We start from the raw sequence: 23,359 nt of genomic DNA, 5'->3' as shown, positions 1-23,359 counted from the left end.
AAAAACAAAGGATAACATTTTCAGTTCTCTTTTTAGTCATTTTTCTAAAATATTCAGACTCTGGACATAATCTTGAAGACAGAGTGTTCAAAGTAAGTGAAACATGGTCAAGCGTCCTCCAATGTGATTGTTTTAAAATTGCCTCTTACTCTTAAGAGTAGACTATGTCTAGATGGGCGGCATATAAATGCAATAAATAAATAAAAAATTAATAAATTAAGGTCTTTAAGTCAGCTAATTAGGGTTTATTTGTCAGAATATGTAGTGGGGGAGAAAAAAGTGTTTTGAAGACTTTCAGTTTTGGGATATTATTTTCAACTTCAAGATTTGCCAACTTTTTAGAAATAAATATGTACAGTTTTCTATCCCATTAGTGTGTTTTCTTTATGGTTAATATTTAAAGACGTTAAGAGTAAGAGGCAATTTTAAAACAATCATATTTTTTAGAACAGGAAAGTGAGGTAGCAAAAGTGACACTTTACTGTTTCAGGCATTTGCACACTTATTTAAATAAAGAAATATTATATTTAAATAAAGAAATAACACAAACTTCAATTTAAAAGTTTGATTCATCGTTTAATATTTTTTTAGGCAGCCACACAGAACACTGATAAGTTGTGTATGTTTTCTGTGTTTCAAAATCATTAGGGTCAATTTAAAACCATGCTATTCCATTTGTGTGAAAAATGTGGTACCTGGCTCTGGATTATGTGCAAGGCTGGAATCTATTACAATTTCCATTTGCAGAACTAGTTGCACAACTGGTAGCAGAACGAGCTATCTGTCCACAGGCCACAAGAACATATGCACAACTGGAAGATGTAATAGAAATATGGAGCTGCACAAACTGAACTTCTCTATATTATAGGCACAGACTGAGACCAACCTAACAGAGTCTATATATCCTATCCATTACCAAAGGACTAAAAACCATATTACAAAAACAAACCAAGCCTGTTTCTGCAGCCTTCCTAGTATCTGTGGAAACCTCAAACACAGAATGCAGAATTTCAGATCACTTTCCCATTTATGACTGAAAAAAGGACAAGAAAAAGTAACTAATGCATTGAGACAGTTTACTATAAAATGTGTAATGCTATATTGGATTTATTAAATACCATGTCACCATACAATTGAGGAAAGAAACCCAGTAGAGAAAAAAAGTTTTATCACATTATGTAAGTTTCATTTGTACATCCATTAATCTGTACACAGTGTCAACCGTGACAATGTATACCGTATTTTTTGCTCCATAAGATGCACCGGACCTTAAGACACACTTAATTTTTAGAGGAGGAACATAGGGAAAATATATTCTGAACCAAATAGTGTAATAAAATATTTAATAAACTATAACAGAATAACATTTGAACCATGTAAAGTGAACAGCAGTCAACAGTGGCATTAATATAGACCATTGTCAGCCAGTGATAAGACCTATATCACTCTACCTATATTTTACATTTCCTTTCATCCACCTCCTCCCCATGCTTATAGAAATGTCTCAATGACAGATGAGATTGTTGTGCAACTCTGCCCATCTACAGCTCAAACCTATATTAAGTTAGAAATGGTTTGTCTGATTTGGCACTGCATTGAGAGGTCCCTTTTAGTTGTGTGGAGGATAAATAGTGGAATTAAAGTGTTTAACAGCTGGTTTTCCTTATTTACTTTAGGTTATGCAAAAGAACAGCAACACAAAGCTTAACCCATTCACCAGCAGTAGCACATGCTCAGCATAAGACCAAATCTCCATTTTCTGACACAATTGAACATTTATAGCATGCAAAGCACAACAGGTTAGGCCACACAAAGCCAAAAAAACTGAATACAAACTATAATAGCTGAAATCAGGAAGCAGGTACTGTAATCCAGTTAGAAGTCATGAGGCACAGTTAGTTTCCTTGCTGCAACACCCTTTGGAAATACATTCTCTATTAGATGCCCAGAACTAGTTGAAAAGTTTGCAAGTTGAATCCAAATTTCCCATAGAAAGGCACTGAAAATTAATGCATTTTTATGGGGGGGGGGGAAGGTCAGAAACTTTTAGAAACTTAAAAGAAAGTCACTTACCAGGTACTGTAGACTGAGCCTTGCTCTTCACAGTGCCTTGGTAGATCCCAGAACAGGCAAAAAAGAGCCCCAAACAGCTAAAAGCCAGCAGGCACCTGGCAGACGGCAACCATTTTATACCCTTCTCCGCTCCTGCTCCTTCCCCCTCCCCTCTCCCCACCTAACAGCTGATCGGCGCTGCTCTGAAAGGCTTTGCAGGCAGCTTTTAAAGCAAGTACCCCTATGCACGTTTCTACACAAGCAGGTTTCAGCTCAAACGGAGCACCTTTTCACCCAAGCACAGTTTAACCCAAAACAAGCAGCTTTTAAAGCAAGTACCCCATGCACGTTTCTACACAAGCAGGTTTCAGCTCAAATGGAGCACCTTTTCACCCAAGCACAGTTTAACCCAAAACAAGCAGCTTTTAAACTACATTTTACATTTTAAAATGACAATACCAGGCAGTCCCAGGTCTCTCTCCCAGCAATCTAACTGCTTGGACTAGCAGACAAGCAGCCTCTTCACTAACTGAAAGTTTGAATTTCCCCGCTTTCCCTGCATACATTTTAAACGGTTCTCTTTTTCAGAATTAGCTGTGGGCAAACCAATTGATGCTGATTTTGTAATTTTTCCAAGATGCCTCAGAAAATTCAACCTCCAATCTTTGGATTTTTCCAATTGCTTTCCAGCCATGTCTGGAAAAGACCAAGCTCAGGAAAGGTGGGCCCCAGACCTTCCATCAATTCCTTCAAAAATGTGGACAGTGAGGAGAGATCCCAAAGCTTCCTAGTTTAAACCACTTATTGGGAAAACACTAGGAACTCCATTTGCTAAACTCCCAAGCACCAATGGATGCTCCATTCCTTTCTGGACTAACTTAGAACTCTTGACTATGCATACTGATCAACTTTCAAAGCCCTGAGCATTCTATAGCAGTAATTTTATGGCTCTGCCCTTCCTGAAATGGATATGTTTTGCAAGAGAGAAAGACAAGTTACTCATCCATAACTGTGGTTCTTTGAGTGGTCATCTATGTATTCATACAAATATGTTCTGCACCTACACAACCAATCCCTACAAAAATTTATAGAACTCTAGCATTATTCTTCTGCTGTTTACTCTGCATGCTGCACCTGCTGTCCTGAATCCCATCTTGAGAGAGAGAGATTTTTTTTAAAGTCAGGTACTAAAAGAAAGACAAAGGGTGATGCTCAGGCTGATATGCCACTACTGTTGCTACATAGACCCTTTAAAGATAAAAAGAATAATTCATTTTCCTTTAAACGGAGTGGTAATCTACAATGGAATGAAGTGATGCTGGACTATTGGTTTCATTAACTATGAAGCATATTGCATAATTTTTTCCATTTATAGGCGTACAACTGGTTTGTGGAAGTTTTTCAGCTTGCTGCATAATTTCTGTGATTGGTGAGTTATTCTCCAAGCAGTCACTTTGAGTTGCTGTATATCTGGATGCTATACTGATTTTTTGTAAAATGTAAACAAGTTGTTGTAAATTGGTAGCTGCATTTTGTCCTTCGACAGCAGCAACTGAGTCGCAAACCATGGTTGTCAAGGCCACCACAGAGTTTTTAGGATTATATCTGACTTGCCCTGTTGTATCTTTACCACTGTGCATTGAATCAAAGGAAATGGTGGAAATTTGTACATTAGACAACCAGTCCCAGTGAACCTGTCCCCTTGCATTTATTGTTCTTGGGTGAAGCAGAAACATCTATCTTAGGTTGTTTACACTTCCGTATTTTTTTCATAAAAGCTTAGTGAGAGAGTTCTTGTTCTGTTCAATGAGTCTGCCTTTTGATAGTCTTTTCCCATGACACAGACTGCTAGCGGAAAGATGTGCTTTATCATACATCAGCAGTTCTTAACCCTTTCTTTGCCATGGGCCCCCTTTAAATGTATTTTGTTGCCGCAGACTCTAAAGTGTATCAAATATTTATTTAAGTTTTTCATGAAGGGTCTAATTGACAGATATTCCTTGCTATAATGGTAACACTTTTTAAGATTACTGGAAGAAGCTTCATTTTGCTTTGAACAAGATGCACTCTCATCAACAGCATCAATTCTTTTACATTTCAAATTCAGCCAGAGATCCATTCTGAGGCTCAGCCAGAATGTACTGTTACAAAATTCACTGCAATAATATTGAAAAGTTACTTTTACCTGACAATAACCAAACAGTTTTATTAGCAGAAATTGAAGGAGAAACACGATCACAAAATCTGTCTGAACATTCACTCACACTGACACTGACTGACTCCAACTCTCAGTTCCCATGGCTTCTGACTGTTTGCGCAATAGGAAGAAATGTTACGTGAGGCCTTTCAGCCACTCAGAATCATTCACTTGCATGTTCTTACTGTGTGCAGAAATATCAAACAGTTCTTTGCTATCAAACAGTTATTTTCATAACCAATGTTTACTTTTGTTTGTTTTTAATGGAGGCAGTAGGTTAGAAAAGTGAAATTTTAAACAACCAAGGAATATTAAGTTTTGGTTGTTGTGGGTTTTTCAGGCTGTTTGGCCATGTTCTGGAGATTTTTCTTCCTAACATTTCCCCAGTCTCTGTGGCCGGCATCTTCAGAGGACAGGAGCTAGAATTCTATCTGTGCTCACATTGCTCCATGTCTGATATTCCTCCATGTCTGTCCAGATAATACATTGCTACCTGAACAACTTTCATGAGTATATTATTTCATTTTTAAAATTATTTTTGTATTTATTTTAATCAAAAATGGAGAAGAAACAAACAAGAAAAAAGATCTAAAATATAATTCTATTAAAAAAACAATATAAACTATAGTGCAACCCTCCACTGCATCATATACTTGAATGCTCATAGTCCACTGAAAATTGTCAATAGTGCTAGGTGCATTCTTTCATGAGCAGCTAGTTCTCATGTATCTCTCTGCTACTCCTATGCTCTCCATCCTATTTTGCTTGGATCTGGTGTCATAGAAGAATGGGTGGTTGTAGCTGCCAGAAGGATACTCCCATCTGAAGATGCTGTTTTCTCATCCATCACCACAATTGCTTCTTTAGGTGTACTCTTTTGTCATAACTCAGAAAATAGTAAGTTTGTATGAATCTCATTCTCAGTCTGCTGTGACACCTCACGGCTGCTGTTGATGCCACAAAGCCTACAAACTGTTAAATTGAATGCACAGACATTGTTGGGAAAACACACATTTTTGCCATGATGTGTATAATTCTGTTTACTCTTTCTTCTGGTAGGTAAGTCCTGGATGTTATGGAGAACAGGACAGCACCTCTTTATTGGATCACTGGACAAAGTATCAGATGCAACTTCTTTGAATTCAGTCTTAGACCAAGATCTGACAAAATTCGAAGTGTGTAATATACATTGTTGACAGAAGGATTCCAATTATTCACCGCCAGTAACCAATCTTCTATGTATGGGAAGATGTTCATGACCTTTGTCCTCAAGTAAATGGCTACTAGTGCCATACATTTTGTGAACACTCTTGGTGTTGTTGATTAACCAAAAGGAAGTACCTTGAATTGGCAAATATTTTGAACTATGAAGAAATGAAGGAAGCATTGATGTTCTGGCCTTACTGAAATGTGAAAATATGCATTCTTTAGATCTATTACAGCAAACCAATCCCCTTGCTTTAGCAGTGGTAGAATTGTCTATAAAGTCACCATACCAAACTGCTTTGATATTATGTTGACTGCTCTGAGATCTAAAATTGGTATCAAGACACCATTTTATTTTGGAGCATAAAATAGCAGAAATAATATAAATTGGCTATAAACATTTTGGATACCTTTCTTACGGCATTCATGCTGAGACATGTTGCTACATATTCTTTGAGTGCATGTGAAGGGATGGGGGTACAAATATATCCTCTGGGGGGAGTCTGCTGAACATTATTGCATAACCATGTGTTACAATGGGAAACACCCATGTATCAGAGGTGATGGTGTGCCAGCTGTTTAAATACCGTGCTAGTGTTGTTACTAAAGTTACTGAGATTTGGAATGAGGATGGAAGTTGGACTGTTGGTCTCAGTGTCTATTATTTGTCCGTTTCTTGAAGTGGAGGGCTGTTTGTATTTATTGTATTTGGTCTGTGGTGTGTACTGCTGTGACAATGTTTGCTCTGCAGTACCTGACCTTTCTGATGGTGACCTGCATCTTTCGTATTGATAATTTCTTTTCCAGTAGGGTTTATGTTGTTGAGTTGTTTGGGGCTGTGTATTCAGATCATTCTTTTAGCAGTAGTTTTCTTTTTATGAAGAGTGTGCATGAAATCATTTTGCTATAGGCATCCTTCAGTCTTGAGAAACTATGGTAACGTGTTCTGATTAGAGGTCTTGGGACAGCGTCTAGTGTGGCTGAGAAGGCCAATACGAGAGTGGCAATCCCTTCCACACTGAAGACAAATACCATCTGTCCTCTGGTTGTTCTGGGTTTTTCGGGCTCTTTAGCTGTGTTCTGAAGGTTGTTCTTCCTGACGTTTTGCCAGTCTCTGTGGCCGGCATCTTCAGAGGACAGCAACCTGTCCTCTGAAGATGCCGGCCACAGAGACTGGCAAAACGTCAGGAAGAACAACCTTCAGAACACGGCCAAAGAGCCCGAAAAACCCAGAACAACCATTAGATCCCGGCCGTGAAAGCCTTCGCGAATAAATCTGTCCTCTGTCCAGCTCCCTGATTTTGCTGGTTTTGGGACTGCCTCTTTGCCTCGGCATGCTGAACAAGTGCCTCTTCAAATTGGGAAGTCATGCAGTTTTGTATTAAAGAGACTTTTACCATCAAACAGGAGATGCTTTATATGAGGATTACGAATCATCAGACATTCTGTCAGGTCTCAGCCAGGCATGTTTCCTAAGTGTCACTACTGCCACCATATTCTTAGCTGCACAATCTGCTACAAGGCAAACTGAGTGGATCTGGAGTCCAGTCAAAGAATATGCTTTTTGCTGGAAAGAAACAGTAAACAATTTCTTATCTTCTGGTAGATATGGTATTAGGGGATGGAATTTCTCTATATAAACTGATGATCCCCCCCCCCCCCCCAATCATGGCCTGATAAATGGAAATTCTCATAAGTAAAGCTGCTAAAGAATAGATTTTTAGGCCCAATTTCCTTCCTTCCTTATCAGCAGCTATTATCTGAGGTCTTCCCTCTATTTTCAATTTTTGGGGTCTCCACTGTAATTGAATTTGGCATGGGATGTTTGAATTTAAAAAGTTAAGCCTTCCTTTTGCTCTCTGTATAAGTTCTCAATGTGTTCAGAAGTAGGTGGTACTGTAGATAGTTTCTGCCAAGATTGAGTTACGAGGTCCATTAATGTCTCCAACATAGCCATCTTGATGGGAATGTTAAAATCCTTTTATACTCTGGCAAATACAGATTCTCTTGCATATTGTGAAGATTTAGACATTTATAATTATAATTGTAAGGACTTGGCCATCCTCTCAATTAAATTGCTATATGACAATGTATGTTCAGATGGGGATAGGGGAATACTATCTTGCATGTTTAAATCAGGCAATGACCCAACAGGCGTTTCTGAATTGTAATCCTATTCAATATCTGAACTGGAGGAGTCATTGTGATCATGAAAATTATGTCAAAACCAACAGGAGAGCAATTTCAACTGTATTTGAATTTGTTTTACTTTCTTGGGTTTTCAGCTTCTAATTTTATCATTAAAGTTTGAGTAATGTTAATTCAAGGTGGAAGCTTATCAACTTTGATTAAATAGTCCATCTATTAGAAAATTAGAAGAAAATGTAAAAAGAAGTTTTCATGTCTATAGATTTATCTGAAAAGATTTATCTGGAAAGCTACCAAATTAAATAAATTGAAATGTATAATTTGTCACATCCTAGTATGCCCATTGTACAGTTTCAGAAAGAAAGACCATTAAGCACCAAATGAACATCTATAAATTCATTAATTCATGACACTAGTGGCACCTGGAATGGGACTGGATAAAATTTCCCTAGAATACATTTATAAGACAACTTTTTTTTTAAATGTGCCTATCCCATTCTTATATTTCAATAGCAAAGTTTACAAAAATAAAAATCAGACAACTTAGACGAGGTGGAATTTAAAATAATGTTCCACAGCAGCAGTGTTGTTTAAGATTATGTAGTCCTTTAATAATTCAAATAATTTAATAATTCAAAAGCAAAATCTGTACATTAGACATGTACATTTTCTGCATCTCAAGAGCATAATGTGTCCTTCATTGAGCTTATAGATAAAAGATTATGTCCTGTGCTGGTCACAAAAGACTGACCTAAGGTGAACTTACTTAAATGTAAGGCGCATTTCAAGCTGTTATGTGTAAATCGAAAGCAATTTAGAAAGATGATGTACAGGAATTCTAGTTTCTGAGGGAGGCCACAATGAGACACACCAGCCGTCAGAAAATTGTGTTCACTTCTGCAGAGAACATCAACATTAATACTGCACTTACATTGCATTTTAGTCACTTTGTTACCATGCTTAGATAATCTCATATATTAATTTTGTAATTATCGCAACAACAAAACTAGCCAAATCTATTCTTCTTCCAGAATAAGTTCCCCTCATGTTCTTGCATATATATTTGATCGATTGGCACCTACACTACAAATTCTCTCGAATTATGCATATCTTCCTATCCAATGTCCTTTGCTACAATGCTGAATCACAGTCTTAATGCAACAGTAGCATTTCCTGTCCTGGCTTCTGCTTAATTGATTATTACTCAATCCATCTTCAAATAACACTGGTCATCATTTTACAACAAACAACAAACACCCTCTATTAATAAGAAGACATCAGAATGGCTCAGGCACACAGAAGAGTGTTCAGATTTAGCTGAGAGTATTTCTCAGTAGGAATAAGGTATATTAATATTCCCCTCATGCCATGCTTAGTTTATAAAAGAAAATGCTTGTAGTGTGATTTTACATATAATTAGTATACTTTATTCTTTTATATAGCCATGGCCCAGATTTGTACTTACTCTCCTGATCACAAAAAGAGAACACAATATACATAACACTGCATTAAGAAGGGCTTTTTAATTATTATTTCCAAACTAAACAAATTCTGAAGTCTTCTGCGAAAACAAGAAGCTGAAGCTGTTTGAGGACTGCAGCTCTGAATGAGCAAGGTATTTTGCACCAATTCACACAAACCACAGAGTCGTACTGATGACCGGAGTGATTTAGCAGTTCTATAGCAGGGCCAGTAATGCTCACATAGCTACTAAGCCACTGCCACTAATTGTCCAACAGCAAAGTCTTACCAATGGTAGAAACAAAATATTAATAGTGTAAAATGCATAATACCAATAATTACAATATTAGCAGACTAGCTCTGACACCAAATAGCTCGTGAGCAAACTATGTAACTCAATATATGAAAGGTAAACAATGAAGAAATATGGGTAAATTAGTCAAGTTTTTGTGAGAGTTCAATATGAAATATCATTGGGCAGCAAGGATATAATGTGGAGGAATCTTAAATTCAAGCCTTTCATTAGATCTTTATCTCTAGATTTTATATCCAGAATTCAAAGTCACTGTTAACCAGGTATAAGGTTTCCTGTGAATGAGTTTTTGATTAACTGGAGAATTAGTTGATGAATCACTCTTACTCAAGATCTGGCCAGCTTTAGAATCTGGATTTCAATTTCAAAACCATTAAGGCCACTTTTGGAAATCAGCAAATCTAGTTTGTTTATTGATATGTTAGGAAGGAATTCAATTTTACTTTCGTTTTCTTTGTACATTTTCAACTTAGGTCTGTACAGTAGAAGTTCTCTTTTCACTTGTCATTAGTTTTGTCCTTCTAAGAAATGGATGTAGTTCCACAACTCAGTTTGATTTTAGCAGAGCACTCTTGTTGGCAAAAGCCTAGCCTGCCTAAGTCCCAGATTTAGCTGCCTATCCTTGCACCTTCCCACTCAACAATAACTGTGTTGGGATGGCTCTCATGACTGGAATACAGCAATTGAAGGATATAAATTGTTCAAAAAGAACAGAAAAGGAGGTTGAGTCACATTATATGTAAAAACAACAACGTATTCCTGTACAGAAATACAGAACAATGAGCTTGGTTGTTCCATTGAGAGCATCTGGATTAATATAATTGGGGCAAAAAACAAAAGGAATAGGTTAGCTGGAGTCTACTACTGACCACCCAATCAAAGAGAAGATGGGGACGAAATCCTTGAAAAACATATTGCGAGAATTTCAAGGAGACACAATGTAGTATCAATTACTCTGATATCTGCTGGGAGACAAATTCTGCCATATATGGCCCTTCAAAGAAATCCCTGGCTTGTGTGGCTGATAATTTTTTTCTTAGAAAAAATTGACTTGATTCTAGCCAACAGAGATGAATTGATGGAAGAAGTAGTAGTAAGGAGAACTCTGGGGGAAACTGATCACGTTCTACTTGAGTTCGATTTCAAAGGAAACAAAAGCGAAATGTAGCTCCATGTGTATGCTGGATTTTATGAAAGCTAATTTTAACAAACTCAGAACAATTATCAGTAAGGTCCTATGGCAAGAGATCCTAACATAAAAAGGAGTCCAAGTTAGGTGAGAGTTTCTTAAAAATGAAATTCTAAAGGCACAACTGCAAACAATTCCATAATGGGGGGGGAAAGGGGAGACAGCAAAAAAATACCAACATGGCTCCCCAAAAAGCACGCAGAGGACCTGAAAATAAAAAAGGACACATAGTAATTAGAAAGAAGGCCAGGCCGCAAAGGAAGAGCACAGACAACCCTATGAGGAAAGGCTGGGCATGTTTAGCCTTGAGAAAAGAAGACTGACAGGAGATATGATACCACTTTTCAAATACAGTACTTGAAAGACTGTCATACAGAAGAGGGGTGGACCTGTTCTTGATCATCCCAGAATGCAGGACATATAATTATGGGCTCAAGTTACAGGAAGCCAGATTTAGGCTGAACATCAGAAAAACTTGAAAACTGTTAAGAGCACTATGCAATAGGATCAATTATCTTGGGAGAGTGTTCCAGCGCTGGAGGCATCCAAGGGAGAATTAGACAACCATCTGTTAGATATACTTTGATTTGGATTCCTGCACTGAGAAGGGAGTTGGAGCTGATGGGCTTACAGAACTTCATTACAGGACTTCAGGACTCCAACTTCATTATTCTGTACATCTATAATATGTTCCCCTCTCTATTTCTCTCTTGCCAATTTTCTAACTACTACTACATCTCCCATCCTTTTTCCATTGAATGCTGGCCCATCATTGTGCAGTCTCCTAACTGCTTATTCTCCATTTGCCCCTCTCTCTTTGACAAAGTTAACACATAATCTGCCTTTCTGCTTTAGTTAAATCTATTTTCTGAAAAGTTCAAATGTAGTCCCTGTTCCTCCCTTCTACTTACAAAAGCAGTCTGGTACCTACACTAATGTTTTGCTTCTCTTTGTTTTGATAAGCATGCTGTTTTCTTAACTGTATCTACTGAACTGATAATGGTCTATTGCTCAGCAGAACAGATATGTCTGGAAAAGAAAAAGATTACTCTGATGGTAGACCTTAATTTCTTAGAAGTAATTCACAGTCCATAAGAATGTATTACCTGGGTGTGGAAATGAAGGTTTCATATGTGTACAGGGATATGCGTCCCAAATAAACATCCCAAGAAAGCATGGTAACAGTACTATGTGTATATTAAGAATAAGAAAACCAGTTCTCTTTGACTGCATCTTTCTAGAAAATGATATTTTCTCCCAATGTCCTATGTTTTCTTCACATAAATTGTTATTAGGCAGAAACTAGATGCCAATGCTGGGACATGGTGGCACTGCGGGTTAAACGGCAAAGCCTCTGGGCTGCAAGGTCATAAGATCAGCAGTTTAAATCCACACAGCGGAGTGAGCTCCCGTTGCTTGTCCCAGCTCCTGCCAACCTAGCAGTTCGAAAGCATGTAAAAATGCAAGTAGATAAATAAATACTACCTCGGTGGGAAGGTAACGGCGTTCTGTATCTAGTCACGCTGGCCACGTGACCACGGAAACTGTCTATAGACAAACGGTGGCTCTATGGCTTGGAAATGGGGATGAGCACTGCCCCCTAGAGTCAGACACGACTGGACATTTGTCAAGTGGAACCTTTACCTTTACCTAGATGCCAATTCAGTTTATTACCATGATAAATTGAAGACTCTTAAAACAAGTTTCCCCGACTGGCAAGTTTTGCCTCTTGCCAACTTCTGTAGTATTGATCAGGTCACATTTCAAGTAGCAGTGGATATCCTTGGCCTATCCTGAAGACTTTATATTTGAAGAGTAGGGCTTACACATCCTCTAGCTTTAGTTAGTCCAAACCTCAAAACAATATAATTCTCATCTTTTTTCTGTGAATATTTATATGGATCTTCTCATGGGACTAGTAGGATTATTAATTCTATCATTAAGTAGTAATCAGAGACACTACTTCATGTCAATGAGTTCAGGTGCTGAAATGTTACTATTTGGGAAGGAGCAGGGAAATTGAGTCATTTGGACATGTATTAGTACACAAAATTCGGGTACATATATTTTTAGGTGTATGACTATTAAATACACAATTCTATATAAAATACCAACAGACATATGTATACAAAATAAACATCAAAATGCCAAGTGAGACCGTCTAATGAGAAAAATAAATATTCAACAGTGGGTCAAGTAGGTATTTCACATGCGTGAACTGGCTTTCCAGAATACTCTGTTTTCAGATCTTTATGTAATTTGGATCTGAGAGTTACTTCAAGAGAAAGGAACCAAAAGATTCTTCTGCATGACTATCTTCATTCTGCTCTTAAAAAGCTGTATTAAGAAGCATTTCTAACTTACTGACAACTCAACTATTGAGTATAAAAGGAATAAAAAGGAGTGGGGAGACATTAAAAGCAAAACTAAATTGAGGTATGCATCAGAAATTAGAATATGGCTCATATAGCAATTATAAATATGATAAATATGGGTTATAGAAAAATACTTGTAATATAAGTATATTATTTCTGGTGGCAACTTTTTGTTTAATCATATTCTAGCATAAAATAAAGCATGTTAACATTTTGAACATCAACATTTTCAGCAGTCATGGAGGACAAAACACTGCAAAATTTTCTAGGAAGAGAAAATTACAAGAAATTAATTCCTATTTCAGAATATCATAACTTCCACAATTTCTCTTCTTACTGTCAGAATACAGAAAGATGCACAGTCATTGAATGATATGAGATGTTAATTTTCCTTAAAGTCTGTTCCAAACTCAGTCCTCAGACTATGCCAATGTGCTGACATTTCTTAGAATGTATATTTTACTTTGTTTTCCATGTGTATCAAACCAGTTCTAACTGCAAATCTCCTGTAGATGTTTGCACTGAAATTTATTAATTTATTCCAACAAGATTTTGGACCTTCCTGTGCACACCAAGTTGTTATTGTAGCCTGCTCAACTTACTGGGGGAAAAAAAATCTAAAACACATTCTATGTTAGAAAGAGTAGTATGAACTTTATGTGCCCTCTTCACCACCAACATGGATCATGAATTTCACAGTCTTTTGAGAACACAAGCAAAACTCTTATAAATAAAACCACAAGTAAAGAATGGCAACAAGAATTCTCTATATAGGCTAAGCCTTCAATTCTAGACTGAGAACCCAGTAGGACCTGTTTCTGCAGAAACAGTGGAATATTCTTTAGAATGCAAGCACAGAATTAGGTTGTGTGATGACATTCCATTCCACAAGCAACTAATTTCCTATTTCCATTATAATTTAAGTTTGTATTTAAAAGCTGAAGTATTTAATACACTCTCTCTACAGGAAAACTAGTTAAAAGGAGTAGTTTAAAATATGGATCACAGTGAGGGCAAAAGTTGCATCCTAATATACTGTATTTTTCTGTGTATAAGACATGTATAAGACCCCCCCTTTTCTAACACAAAATTTATTTCTTCACAATAAAGTGGAGGGGGAAGGCAGGGATCAAAGCACTTTGATTCCTGCTTTCCCCCTCCACTTTTTGTGAAGAAAGTAGAGGGGGAAAGCACTTTCCTCACATGAAAGTGGAGCTTTCCCCTTCACTTTCTTGGGAGGAAAGTGCTTTCCCCCCCTACTTTCTTTGCAAAAAGTGGAGTGGAAAAGCAGGAATTAAAGTGCTTTGATCCCTCCCCCCTCCTTACTTCTGTGTATAAGACGACTCTCAATTTTTAATCTAAAGATTTTAGAGAAAGGTATTGCCTATGGAAAAATACAGTAAACTGATTAGAGATGGGGAATTCGTAGATGAATACGAATACCCCCGCATAGGTGGAGATAACAAGGGTCTGGCCCACTGGCCGGATGGTCCACTCACAGATCTGCTAATGCCACAGGGCCCTTGCTCCTGTCCTATTGCTCTGGAGACTGCAATCAGTGAGCCACTCTTCGACCTGGCAGAGAAGCTTGTCGTCCCACCACCTGCCAGGTGTGCCTAGCCAATTGCGATCTCTGGAGAAATAGGACTGGAGTGTGAACCCTGCGGCATTACTGGATCGGTGAGTGGACCCTCATTATGTTCACCTCTGGGGGGTATTCATATACAAATACTCCCGTCTCTAATACTGATGCATTGTGGAGTTCCAAACCTATTAAATACACTGAATAGCATAAACAATAACTATGAAATTATGATTAAATAAATAACTCATTTCATAGTAGATAAAGAATTACAGGAGCACATCAACATCTTAGCTGACAGAAACAGAAAATCATGAATGGATATGAAAAAATTACATATTCTGACTAATCATGCCATGTTGCTCTTGCCATCTGAGTGGCATAATGTGCTCTATACAATCTCCCACACATAATCCAGTTTCAGCACTGTGTGCTGAAGATAGCATACGAATGGAGTTTATGGCATCCTTCTTTTATAAAGTTTCTCACAAGAACTGCACTCACAAATAGCTCATAGAAGCTTAAAACTGACAGTCTCAGAAAAAAATAGTAGTAAGAGCAGGAAAAGAAAAAGAACAGACCAGAAATGAGGTTTGTGTATGGGAGGGAAGCCTGCCTAGAAAGGTACAGTATGTTTAGAAATAGGTTAGTACTAGTAACAATGGATAAGGTAGGGAATTAAATAAATATCCATGTACCGTGTTTGCTGGCGTATAAGATGACTTTTTTGCCCTGAAAAACATGTCTCCAAGTGGGGGAGGGGTCGTCTTATACGCCGGGTATCCAGGGGCTTCCCCCACCCAAACTGACAAAAACCCCTACAGCACAGAGCGGGTATATCCGTGTGCCCCCGACAGGCAGCCCGAACAGGGAAAGGCAAGGCTGCCGGGGCCTCCGGCTACTGTCTTCGGGAATCCCCCTTGCACCCGCCAAGAAAAGACAGCCAGAAGTGGGTAGGCTGGCCTGCGAACACAGGCCGCGCCATCCGGGAAGGGTGTCCCTAATGCTCCTCCCCACCCCTGAGCCTGCCGCCGAAACCAATGCAAGCCTCCTGGGGTTGTTCAGGCGTGGCCACCCCGGCGGTCGCCGCCCCTCCCAGCTTCCGAGCCCTCATCAGGTGAATCTCCAGCTGCTGTGACTGAGGGTGGAGGATCTTATGAAAAGTGGGCTCACCCTGTCGGTCCGCCCCACTCCCACCTATCCGCGGCCTTTAAGACCTTCCCCCCCACCTCAGGTAAGCCCTACCATCGCTTGGGCCCCAATCCGTGGCATGCCTCGCTATGGGAGGAGGGGGTAAAAGGCAGAGGGAGGGGTAGTCTTATACGGCGAGTATATATCAAACTCTATATTTTGGAAATGTTGGGGTCATCTTATACGCCCAGTCATTTTATACGCCGGCAAATACGGTAAATTCTACACACATATGGCAGCTGTGTGAGTTGGAGTCCTCAGTATCTTCCCCAAAACAAAAGAAAAACACTACTTTCATTTGGGAATATTTTAATGATCTATCTGCTCTATGTCTATACAAATTAACAGCTATGAAGCATGCAACTGTCATGTTAACACTACATATCGCTGTGAATGAGTGGACAAGCTCAGACTCACTATCAAAGTGAGGCAGGACACATAATCTGAATATGTATCTGTGAAAAAATAACTCTGCAAAACTTTACAAATGTTACTAAAAATGTATAGATACATTCGCATATATTTTACCTGGGAAGCAAGTTGTTAAATGTTCCATTAGTGCTTCCTGTGTGACTTGTTTTCGTGCTGAGTTCATTGCAGAGATGGCCAAGCAAAGGATTTCCCCAAGTGGGATAAACTGTGATTGACTGATGGGAGACATACTGATGGGAGATACATCACCTGCAGAGAGAAAAAAAAATAAAAGAACATTCAGGGAAGTATTTTGCTAATTTGTCATTAAGTCAGGGGGGCTCTATGGAGAGAATAGTGGTGTTTCTATCTCAGTTTTGCAACAGAGCCTTCACAGTAAAATAGTAAAATTAGAAAACAGAACATTTTTCTGGGAGAATTTAAAATACTAAAATAAGCCAAAATGTACATTAAAACTTAATTTTAAAGTTGAGGAAGGGGAGAGAAAAATAGTGAGATGATGATGATGATGATGATGATGATGATGATGATGATGATGATGATGATGATAATAATAATAATAATAATAATAATAATAATAATAATAAAAACTAGAACTGTCCATCTACCTTAACATGTACTACAGATGTAAAATTTTAATTTGTTTTATTTTACATTGCATGATTTTATGGTTTTACCAATTATGTATTTAAATCTGTTTAATCTAAGCCATCAAGAGAACTTTATATGTACCATACAACTTTGCATAAGTAAGCAAACACACAGCACCCAAAACAGCTAGACATACATAGGTAAACTCCAGTCCACAATACTACACTATCCAGAATGATAGCTATCAAGCTTGTTACAATAGTAAGATTCTTATTTGGACAAGACTCTTTATACTTTTGTATTCCCTAGATAAGTAAACACAGGGTGAGGCATGCTACAGGTAATTAGAACACACATTTTTGCTTTCCTTAAAGCATAATGCAAGTCAAATACGCTTTTGATCATTATCAGCAAATACTCCTATTTTACATAAATCATTTGTGTCATATTTATATACAGGTGTTCCAAACTCATTAGGGATCCACAAAGATAATTCCTCCCCAATAGCTCTTTGGGCAAATAGCTAGATTCAGCACCTTTTGTTCCTTTCCTAACAGTTTTTAAACAGAAATTTCACATTTGACACAAGTCTGTAAGATGTAAGTTGAGTTGCTGCTTAAACACACTGGCTGGTACTGTGTTCAAGAACATAATTGCACTGGACATAATCTAATACTGATCTGAACATATCCATTACAGTGGGCATATGGATACCTAGTTTTCTGTGTTGGATACCTCTGCTAGAAAACCGCAGGTAATAACGCACTTGCTCCCTTATAGAAATGAGTCGATGCATAGCATCAGACAGCATAAAAACATTCTACAGTGTGTGAACATGCAAGACTTATTTTCATCATCCTTCACATTAGATTTGTTTTGTTTCTGTTGTTTCTTAAGATAAGTTATATATTTTATATCAACTTCTTATGAGTATATGTGGTCACTCTTCATTTTAAATTACAAACTACAAACTGAAATTTTTGATAGAAGTGGCTGTGGGATGGTAAAATGGGGGGGAGACAGGATTGAGGATTTCCTTAAAAAAAAGAAAGGGAAAAATACTAAAAAGTCCAGGAATTGCTAAAATAAAGAGTTATTGAGGCACATTTAGATTTCTTCTGTACTGGACTGTGGTCACTGCGTGACTGAGTATAATAAGTCTCAATCAGACTTAGAGCATTTATTAACCCAAACAAATTAATTTAGAGTATTTCTGTAATTTAGAACTTAATTTAGAATACTTCTGTCTAGCTGGAAACTATTTTGATTTTGATTTTTTGTCTATATATATTGGTTATAAAATCAAATATAAAGGCTAACTATTTACATCAGAGGCATTTTGAGATATATTTTGACTGTACACCCCCCTGTACACCTAATGTAGCCCTTCAACTGGAGACTGGCCTAATCGCCATAAGAGCACGTGCCAAAGTCCACATGTTTAATTACTGGCTAAAGCTTCTCTTCTCTTCAGAAGGCTTGGTACAATTGCCACGTTTTGATTCCTTTCAATCAGTATGGAAACGACAACTTACAAAAGAAATAAGGCAAATGGGCTTTTCCACCAATGTTCTTTTGGCGATGGGGCATGTCAGCGCTAAAGCAGCACTCAAACAAAGAATCTGGGACATAGAACTTCAAGAGCATATGAACCAGGTAGGCAAATACAGTGTTGTCACTAACAATACCATTACAATATCTGCATATTTGACAAGCACAATGTCAACAAAGACTAGAAGAGCTTTCACATTAGCAAGACTTAATTTTTTACCTTCTAAGCCAGTGGTCCCCAAACTTGGGCCTCCAGAGGTTCTTGGACTTCAACTCCCAGAAATCCTGGCCAGCAGAGGTGGTGATGAAGGCTTCTGGGAGTTGTGGTCCAAGAACATCTGGAGGCCCAAGGTTGGGGACCACTGCTCTAAGCTCATGGAGGGAAGATTTCAACATACACCTATCTTGGATTAGCTGTGTCTGTGTAATGATGGCCAAGTGGAAACCATAGGTCATGTTTTACTGTATTGTCTTTTCTATAGAGATCTACGCACCAACCTCCTGTGCCTAATCATTCTCAGATATCCAGGGAGATCAGATGAATTTCATATCAAGCTACCATATTTCTTTCTGATCAAGACTCCCTTATTACACGGCCTGCAGCAAGATTTTGTGCCGCAGCAATGGCATAGCGCTCCCTTCTAGTCTCCTGAGCTCACGGGTTGACTGGTCTTGGCATGGAGGTGGTTTATTGTCTAGCATGGAGATGTGTTATGGTCCCAACCAAAGGGACAATGGCCCGAGGGATAGCTGTAGAGGTGCTGTGTTTTATTCTCCCTGTGTTTTACAATCAGTGCACGGTTGATTGCCTGTTGTGCTTTCTTTTAATTGCATTTTGTGTGTTTTGACCACTTAGTGTGTTTTATGGATTGGCTATACACTTTTGAATTGCATTTTGTGTATTTTGGCCGCATGGTATGTTTTGTTTGTATATTTTAAACTGTATTTTGTATGTTTTAGCTGTGGATATGTTTTGTGGGCTGGTCACGTGACCATAATAAACAAATTCTATTGTATTCTAAAGGCATTGCTCTTGCTTCCTAAAAGCTTAATGCAATTTACTCCTTTTAAATTTCTTATGGAAGTTCTCCTTGTTTATCATAACGGGAACCTCTGTTCACCTTTCCTGCTCCTCTCAGTTAATTCTACGGTACTCCAGAGATGTCTATAAAGTATCTACCAAACCTAATTTGTGACTCCTTATCTAAAACACAAGTACATTAGCAAAGTTCATAAAGAGCCAGTGACAGCTCATCTTCCAGAGGTACTAATTTGTCACATTTTATCTCAAATACCCCTTGGGAATGGGAAATTACACATTTGCTGTGATCACATCTAAGCAAACATTCTGAGAAGTAAATGCAACAACAAAAATGCTACTACAGTATTTTCAACTTAATTGATCATCACAAAAGAGACCCTATTCAGACCCTTACAAAGAATATTTGCTACAGTCTGTCAGGAAAAGGGCCAATTTCAAAAACACAATTATTTTCTAAATGAAAATTTTAGACTCTAAGGACCACATTTCTTGGGCAGGTGTGGGGAAATCAAGCATATGGCTCCCATTGACTTGGATCTATTCTAGCTTCAAGCAGCTTCTTCTGAAATTAAATTACCATACTCAACTTTCCAATGTTTATGTTCTAAATTAAAGGGGAAACTATATACTAGAGGGGGAAAAGCTTTGAGTTCATAGTTGCACTGCAGGTCAATGAGCTCCATTTGAAGCACAGGAGGGGTCCGCAAAAATTTGAAATGTGGCTCTGTGCATCTTGAAGTCTGCAAATCTGTGATCAAATTCCTCCTGTAGCTTCAAAATTACATCAACATACTTCTCACCACTGAATGGTCTGCCTGCATCCAGAAGTGCCTTGCATGTTGGGAAATGACAAAGGTTTGTCTGCGCTTTCCATAACACAAGTTTTGTGGAGAATGCTCTCATGTTGTCATAGGCAGCACTGACAAGTTGCCCCTGGCCTTGTAACTTCTTGTTCAGTACATTAAGCTCATGCGTGATATCAACAAGAAAAGTTAAGTCCATGAGCCATTTGGGATCACTTAGCACAGGAACAGCCACTCCATCGTTCTCCATGAAGGCTTTCACTTCTGCTCTCAACTCAAAAAAGGTACGTTGGCTCAGTACATTCCCCTGCTGAGCCAACGTACCTCGGTGAAGTAGAGCATCCCCATATTCTGACTCCATTTTCTCTAAAAAAGCACAGAACCTTTGGTGATTTAAGCCCCTGGATCTGATTTGGTTGATGCATTTCACAATGACAGACATCACATTGTAAAACTTCAGGCATTTGCTGCAAAGGGCCTGCTGATGGATAATTCAGTGCAGAGCAATGGTTTCCCCTACACCCTCTTCTTCCAGGTTTTTTTTTTTTGAACAAGTGCCATCAGTCCATTTTTCTTCCCTGTCATTGATGGTGCTCTACTGGTTGTTATTCCAACAAAACTCTTTCATGGCAAACTGGTGTTCTCAATGGCATCACACAGCTGGTGAAATATCTCCTGAGCGGTGGTCTGGCCATGCATTGGAATTACTGTGAGCAACTCCTCCATCACTTCAAGATTGCCATCAACACCATGGACATACATTGCAAGCTGGGCAGTGTCGGTGATGTCTGTGGTCTCATCAAGAGCGACTAAGTATACACTAAAACATTTGGCTTTCTCACACAGTTGGTCATAAATGTCACTTGACAAGAAATGCGCTCAGCCACAGAAATGCACTCTGCCACAGTGCTGGCAGAAAGACTGATGTTGCTAAACTGACCTTTCTTTTCCAGACAGAGTATACTTGCAGCCTGCAATATGCACTTTTTGACAAATTCACCTTCTGTGAATGGCTTTCTTGCTTTAGCAATCATCTCACTAACTATGCAGCTAGCTTCAACTCCTGCATTATTCTCTTTGGTTGCTTTCTTGAAGAAATCTTGTTGCCTCAGTAGACATGTTTTAGGATTGGCAACCTGGTTTGCTCTCTCATCTCCCTGGTATTTTGCATACTCCTGAGTGTGTCTAGTTGTGTAATGATGTTTCAAATTGTATTCTTTGTGCACTGCAACTTTCTCTGTGCAAATAAGACATGTCAAGGTGCCCTGTGCTCAACAAAGGAATACTGCATTTCCCACTTTTCCTGTAATTGCCTGTGCTCATCACCAACCTTTCTCTTCACTGCAGGCTTTAAAAAAGACATGTGTGGGGCTGTGTAATATATATAATTCCACTTGGTGTCACTGTCCCATTGAAGTTTCAATCAAGCGTTTAGCTGACACACGGCGAACATCTCAACGCATGGAGAATGTCATTTCCGCTTCTTTTTCTTGTAACTGCAGCACGGATAAAAGCCCGGTGGCAGTCTCGTTTGTTTTTACACTCTATGTTCATGTCTTTCATGATGACATGAACATTATGGCATTTGTAGATGGTAGAAAGTACCAGGATAGAGAGCGCAAAAAAGGTGACTGCTCGCGGACTGTTCTCTGCCGTGCTGTTGTTACAGGAAAAAGAAGCGGAAATGACACCGTGATATTGTTTATGTCATTTGTTTTGACTACTTTTATATCATGTAGAAATACAGTGGTGCCTGTTATCCCGCATGACAGTTTTTCGCTAGACATTGACTTTTTGTGATCACTATAGCGATTTGCAAAACAGTGATTCCTATGGAGGAATTTCACTGGACAATGTTTGGTCCCTGCTTCGCAAACCAATTTTCGCTAGACAACAATTTTGACAGCTCCCTCAGTGCTCGCAAAACGGGTGTTTTCGGGACCTAAGCTTCTCAAGACAGCTATTTAAACAGCTGATTGGTGGTTCGCAAAGAGGTTTTCCTATGGCTGATCTTCGCTAGATAACGACAATTCTTCCCCATTGGAATGCATTAAACAGGTTTCAATGCATTCCAGTGGGGAAATGCTTTTTGCTAGACAATGATTTCACTAAACAGCAAATTCAGTGGAACGGATTATCATAGTCTAGCGAGGCACCACTGTATATGTAATGTTCATTGTGTGAGGCAAATAGTGTGAGGCAAATAAAAAACAATGACCCACAAATAACGGTGCAACCCTATAATTAGTTGAGGTTACCGGGGACTGTTATTGCCAAAAGACAGGTGTCGCTATGTGACTGCAGACTACATTAGGCTGCATTGAGTTCCTTACTTTTCTTTTATCCTGCCACATACACATCACTTAGATTTATTTTGTCAGAGGGAGACTTCATATTAACTCTCTAAGTGCCACTGACGTGCGTGTGTCACTTATACAGTGGTGCCTCCCATCGCGACGTTAATTCGTTCCAGCGAAATCGCTGTTGAATGAAAACGTTGCAATGGAAAATAAAAAAGCCCATAGAAACGCATTAAAACGCGATTAATGCGTTCCTATGGGCTTAAAACTCACTGTTCAACGAAGATCCTCCATAGCGCGGCCATTTCTGGTGCCTCTTAAGTGAGGAATCCATCCCAGAAAACAGCAGGTGACCATGTTTTTTTTCCCGGTGGCCATTTTGAAACTGCCAATCAGCTGTGCGAAAATGATGGCTTTGCGATGATTGGTTCCCTAAGCAGAGAACCGATCATCGCAAAGCGAAATTCCCCCATAGGGAGCATTGCAAAGAGATCGCTGTTGCGATCGCAAAAAGTTCATCACTATGCAATTTCATCGCTAAACGGAGCGCTCGCTAAGCGAGGCACCACTGTATAACGTATAATGTCCCGCTGGGCACCAACTTAAAAAAACCCTGTTTTTGAAGTCTTGTGAATGCAGCGCACTGGGACGAATGTCTGGTGTTCCCAATAGAAACAAGGCAGCCAGCCAGGCATGGAAGAAAACACTCCATGGCAACACTGCTGTAACTTTTAATCACTGAGAAATGTATCTCTGCTTGCATCAAGCCCGGCCAATGTCCCGCCCCCAAGAGCCATATACCCCACCATGATTGGTAGGTTTGTTCAGCTCCGCAGACAACACTGTAAAGTGCCATACATATCAAAGTTTAATGTGCAGGGTGCACTAACATTAAACTTTCATATTAAGGCGGGGGCCACAAACTA

At 38.8% G+C, this 23,359-nt stretch overlaps 1 protein-coding gene and 1 long non-coding RNA gene across 5 annotated transcripts in view; both read right to left on the bottom strand.

The window, feature by feature from the left end:
- Window positions 1-23,359, bottom strand: part of STOX2 (storkhead box 2) — a 121,607-nt gene that overhangs the window by 15,702 nt on the left and 82,546 nt on the right. For all 4 annotated transcript variants that reach the window (XM_073001403.2, XM_078393899.1, XM_020802823.3 and 1 more), the window contains one exon: window positions 16,243-16,395. In XM_073001403.2, coding sequence (XP_072857504.2) covers window positions 16,243-16,395 — 153 coding nt within the window. The remainder of the gene's footprint in view (window positions 1-16,242; window positions 16,396-23,359) is intronic.
- LOC144589402 (uncharacterized) lies at window positions 10-15,339 on the bottom strand. Its single transcript, XR_013545487.1, has 2 exons — window positions 6,639-15,339; window positions 10-6,599 (listed from the first exon to the last, which is right to left on the bottom strand). It is a non-coding gene; the product is annotated as an uncharacterized LOC144589402 (long non-coding RNA).

This window comes from Pogona vitticeps, chromosome 5 (genome assembly GCF_051106095.1).
Source record: "Pogona vitticeps strain Pit_001003342236 chromosome 5, PviZW2.1, whole genome shotgun sequence".
In the NCBI taxonomy this organism is placed as follows: Eukaryota; Metazoa; Chordata; class Lepidosauria; order Squamata; family Agamidae; genus Pogona; species Pogona vitticeps.
Note: the sequence above shows the minus strand (reverse complement) of the source record. Positions and strands in the feature narration are given on the sequence as shown.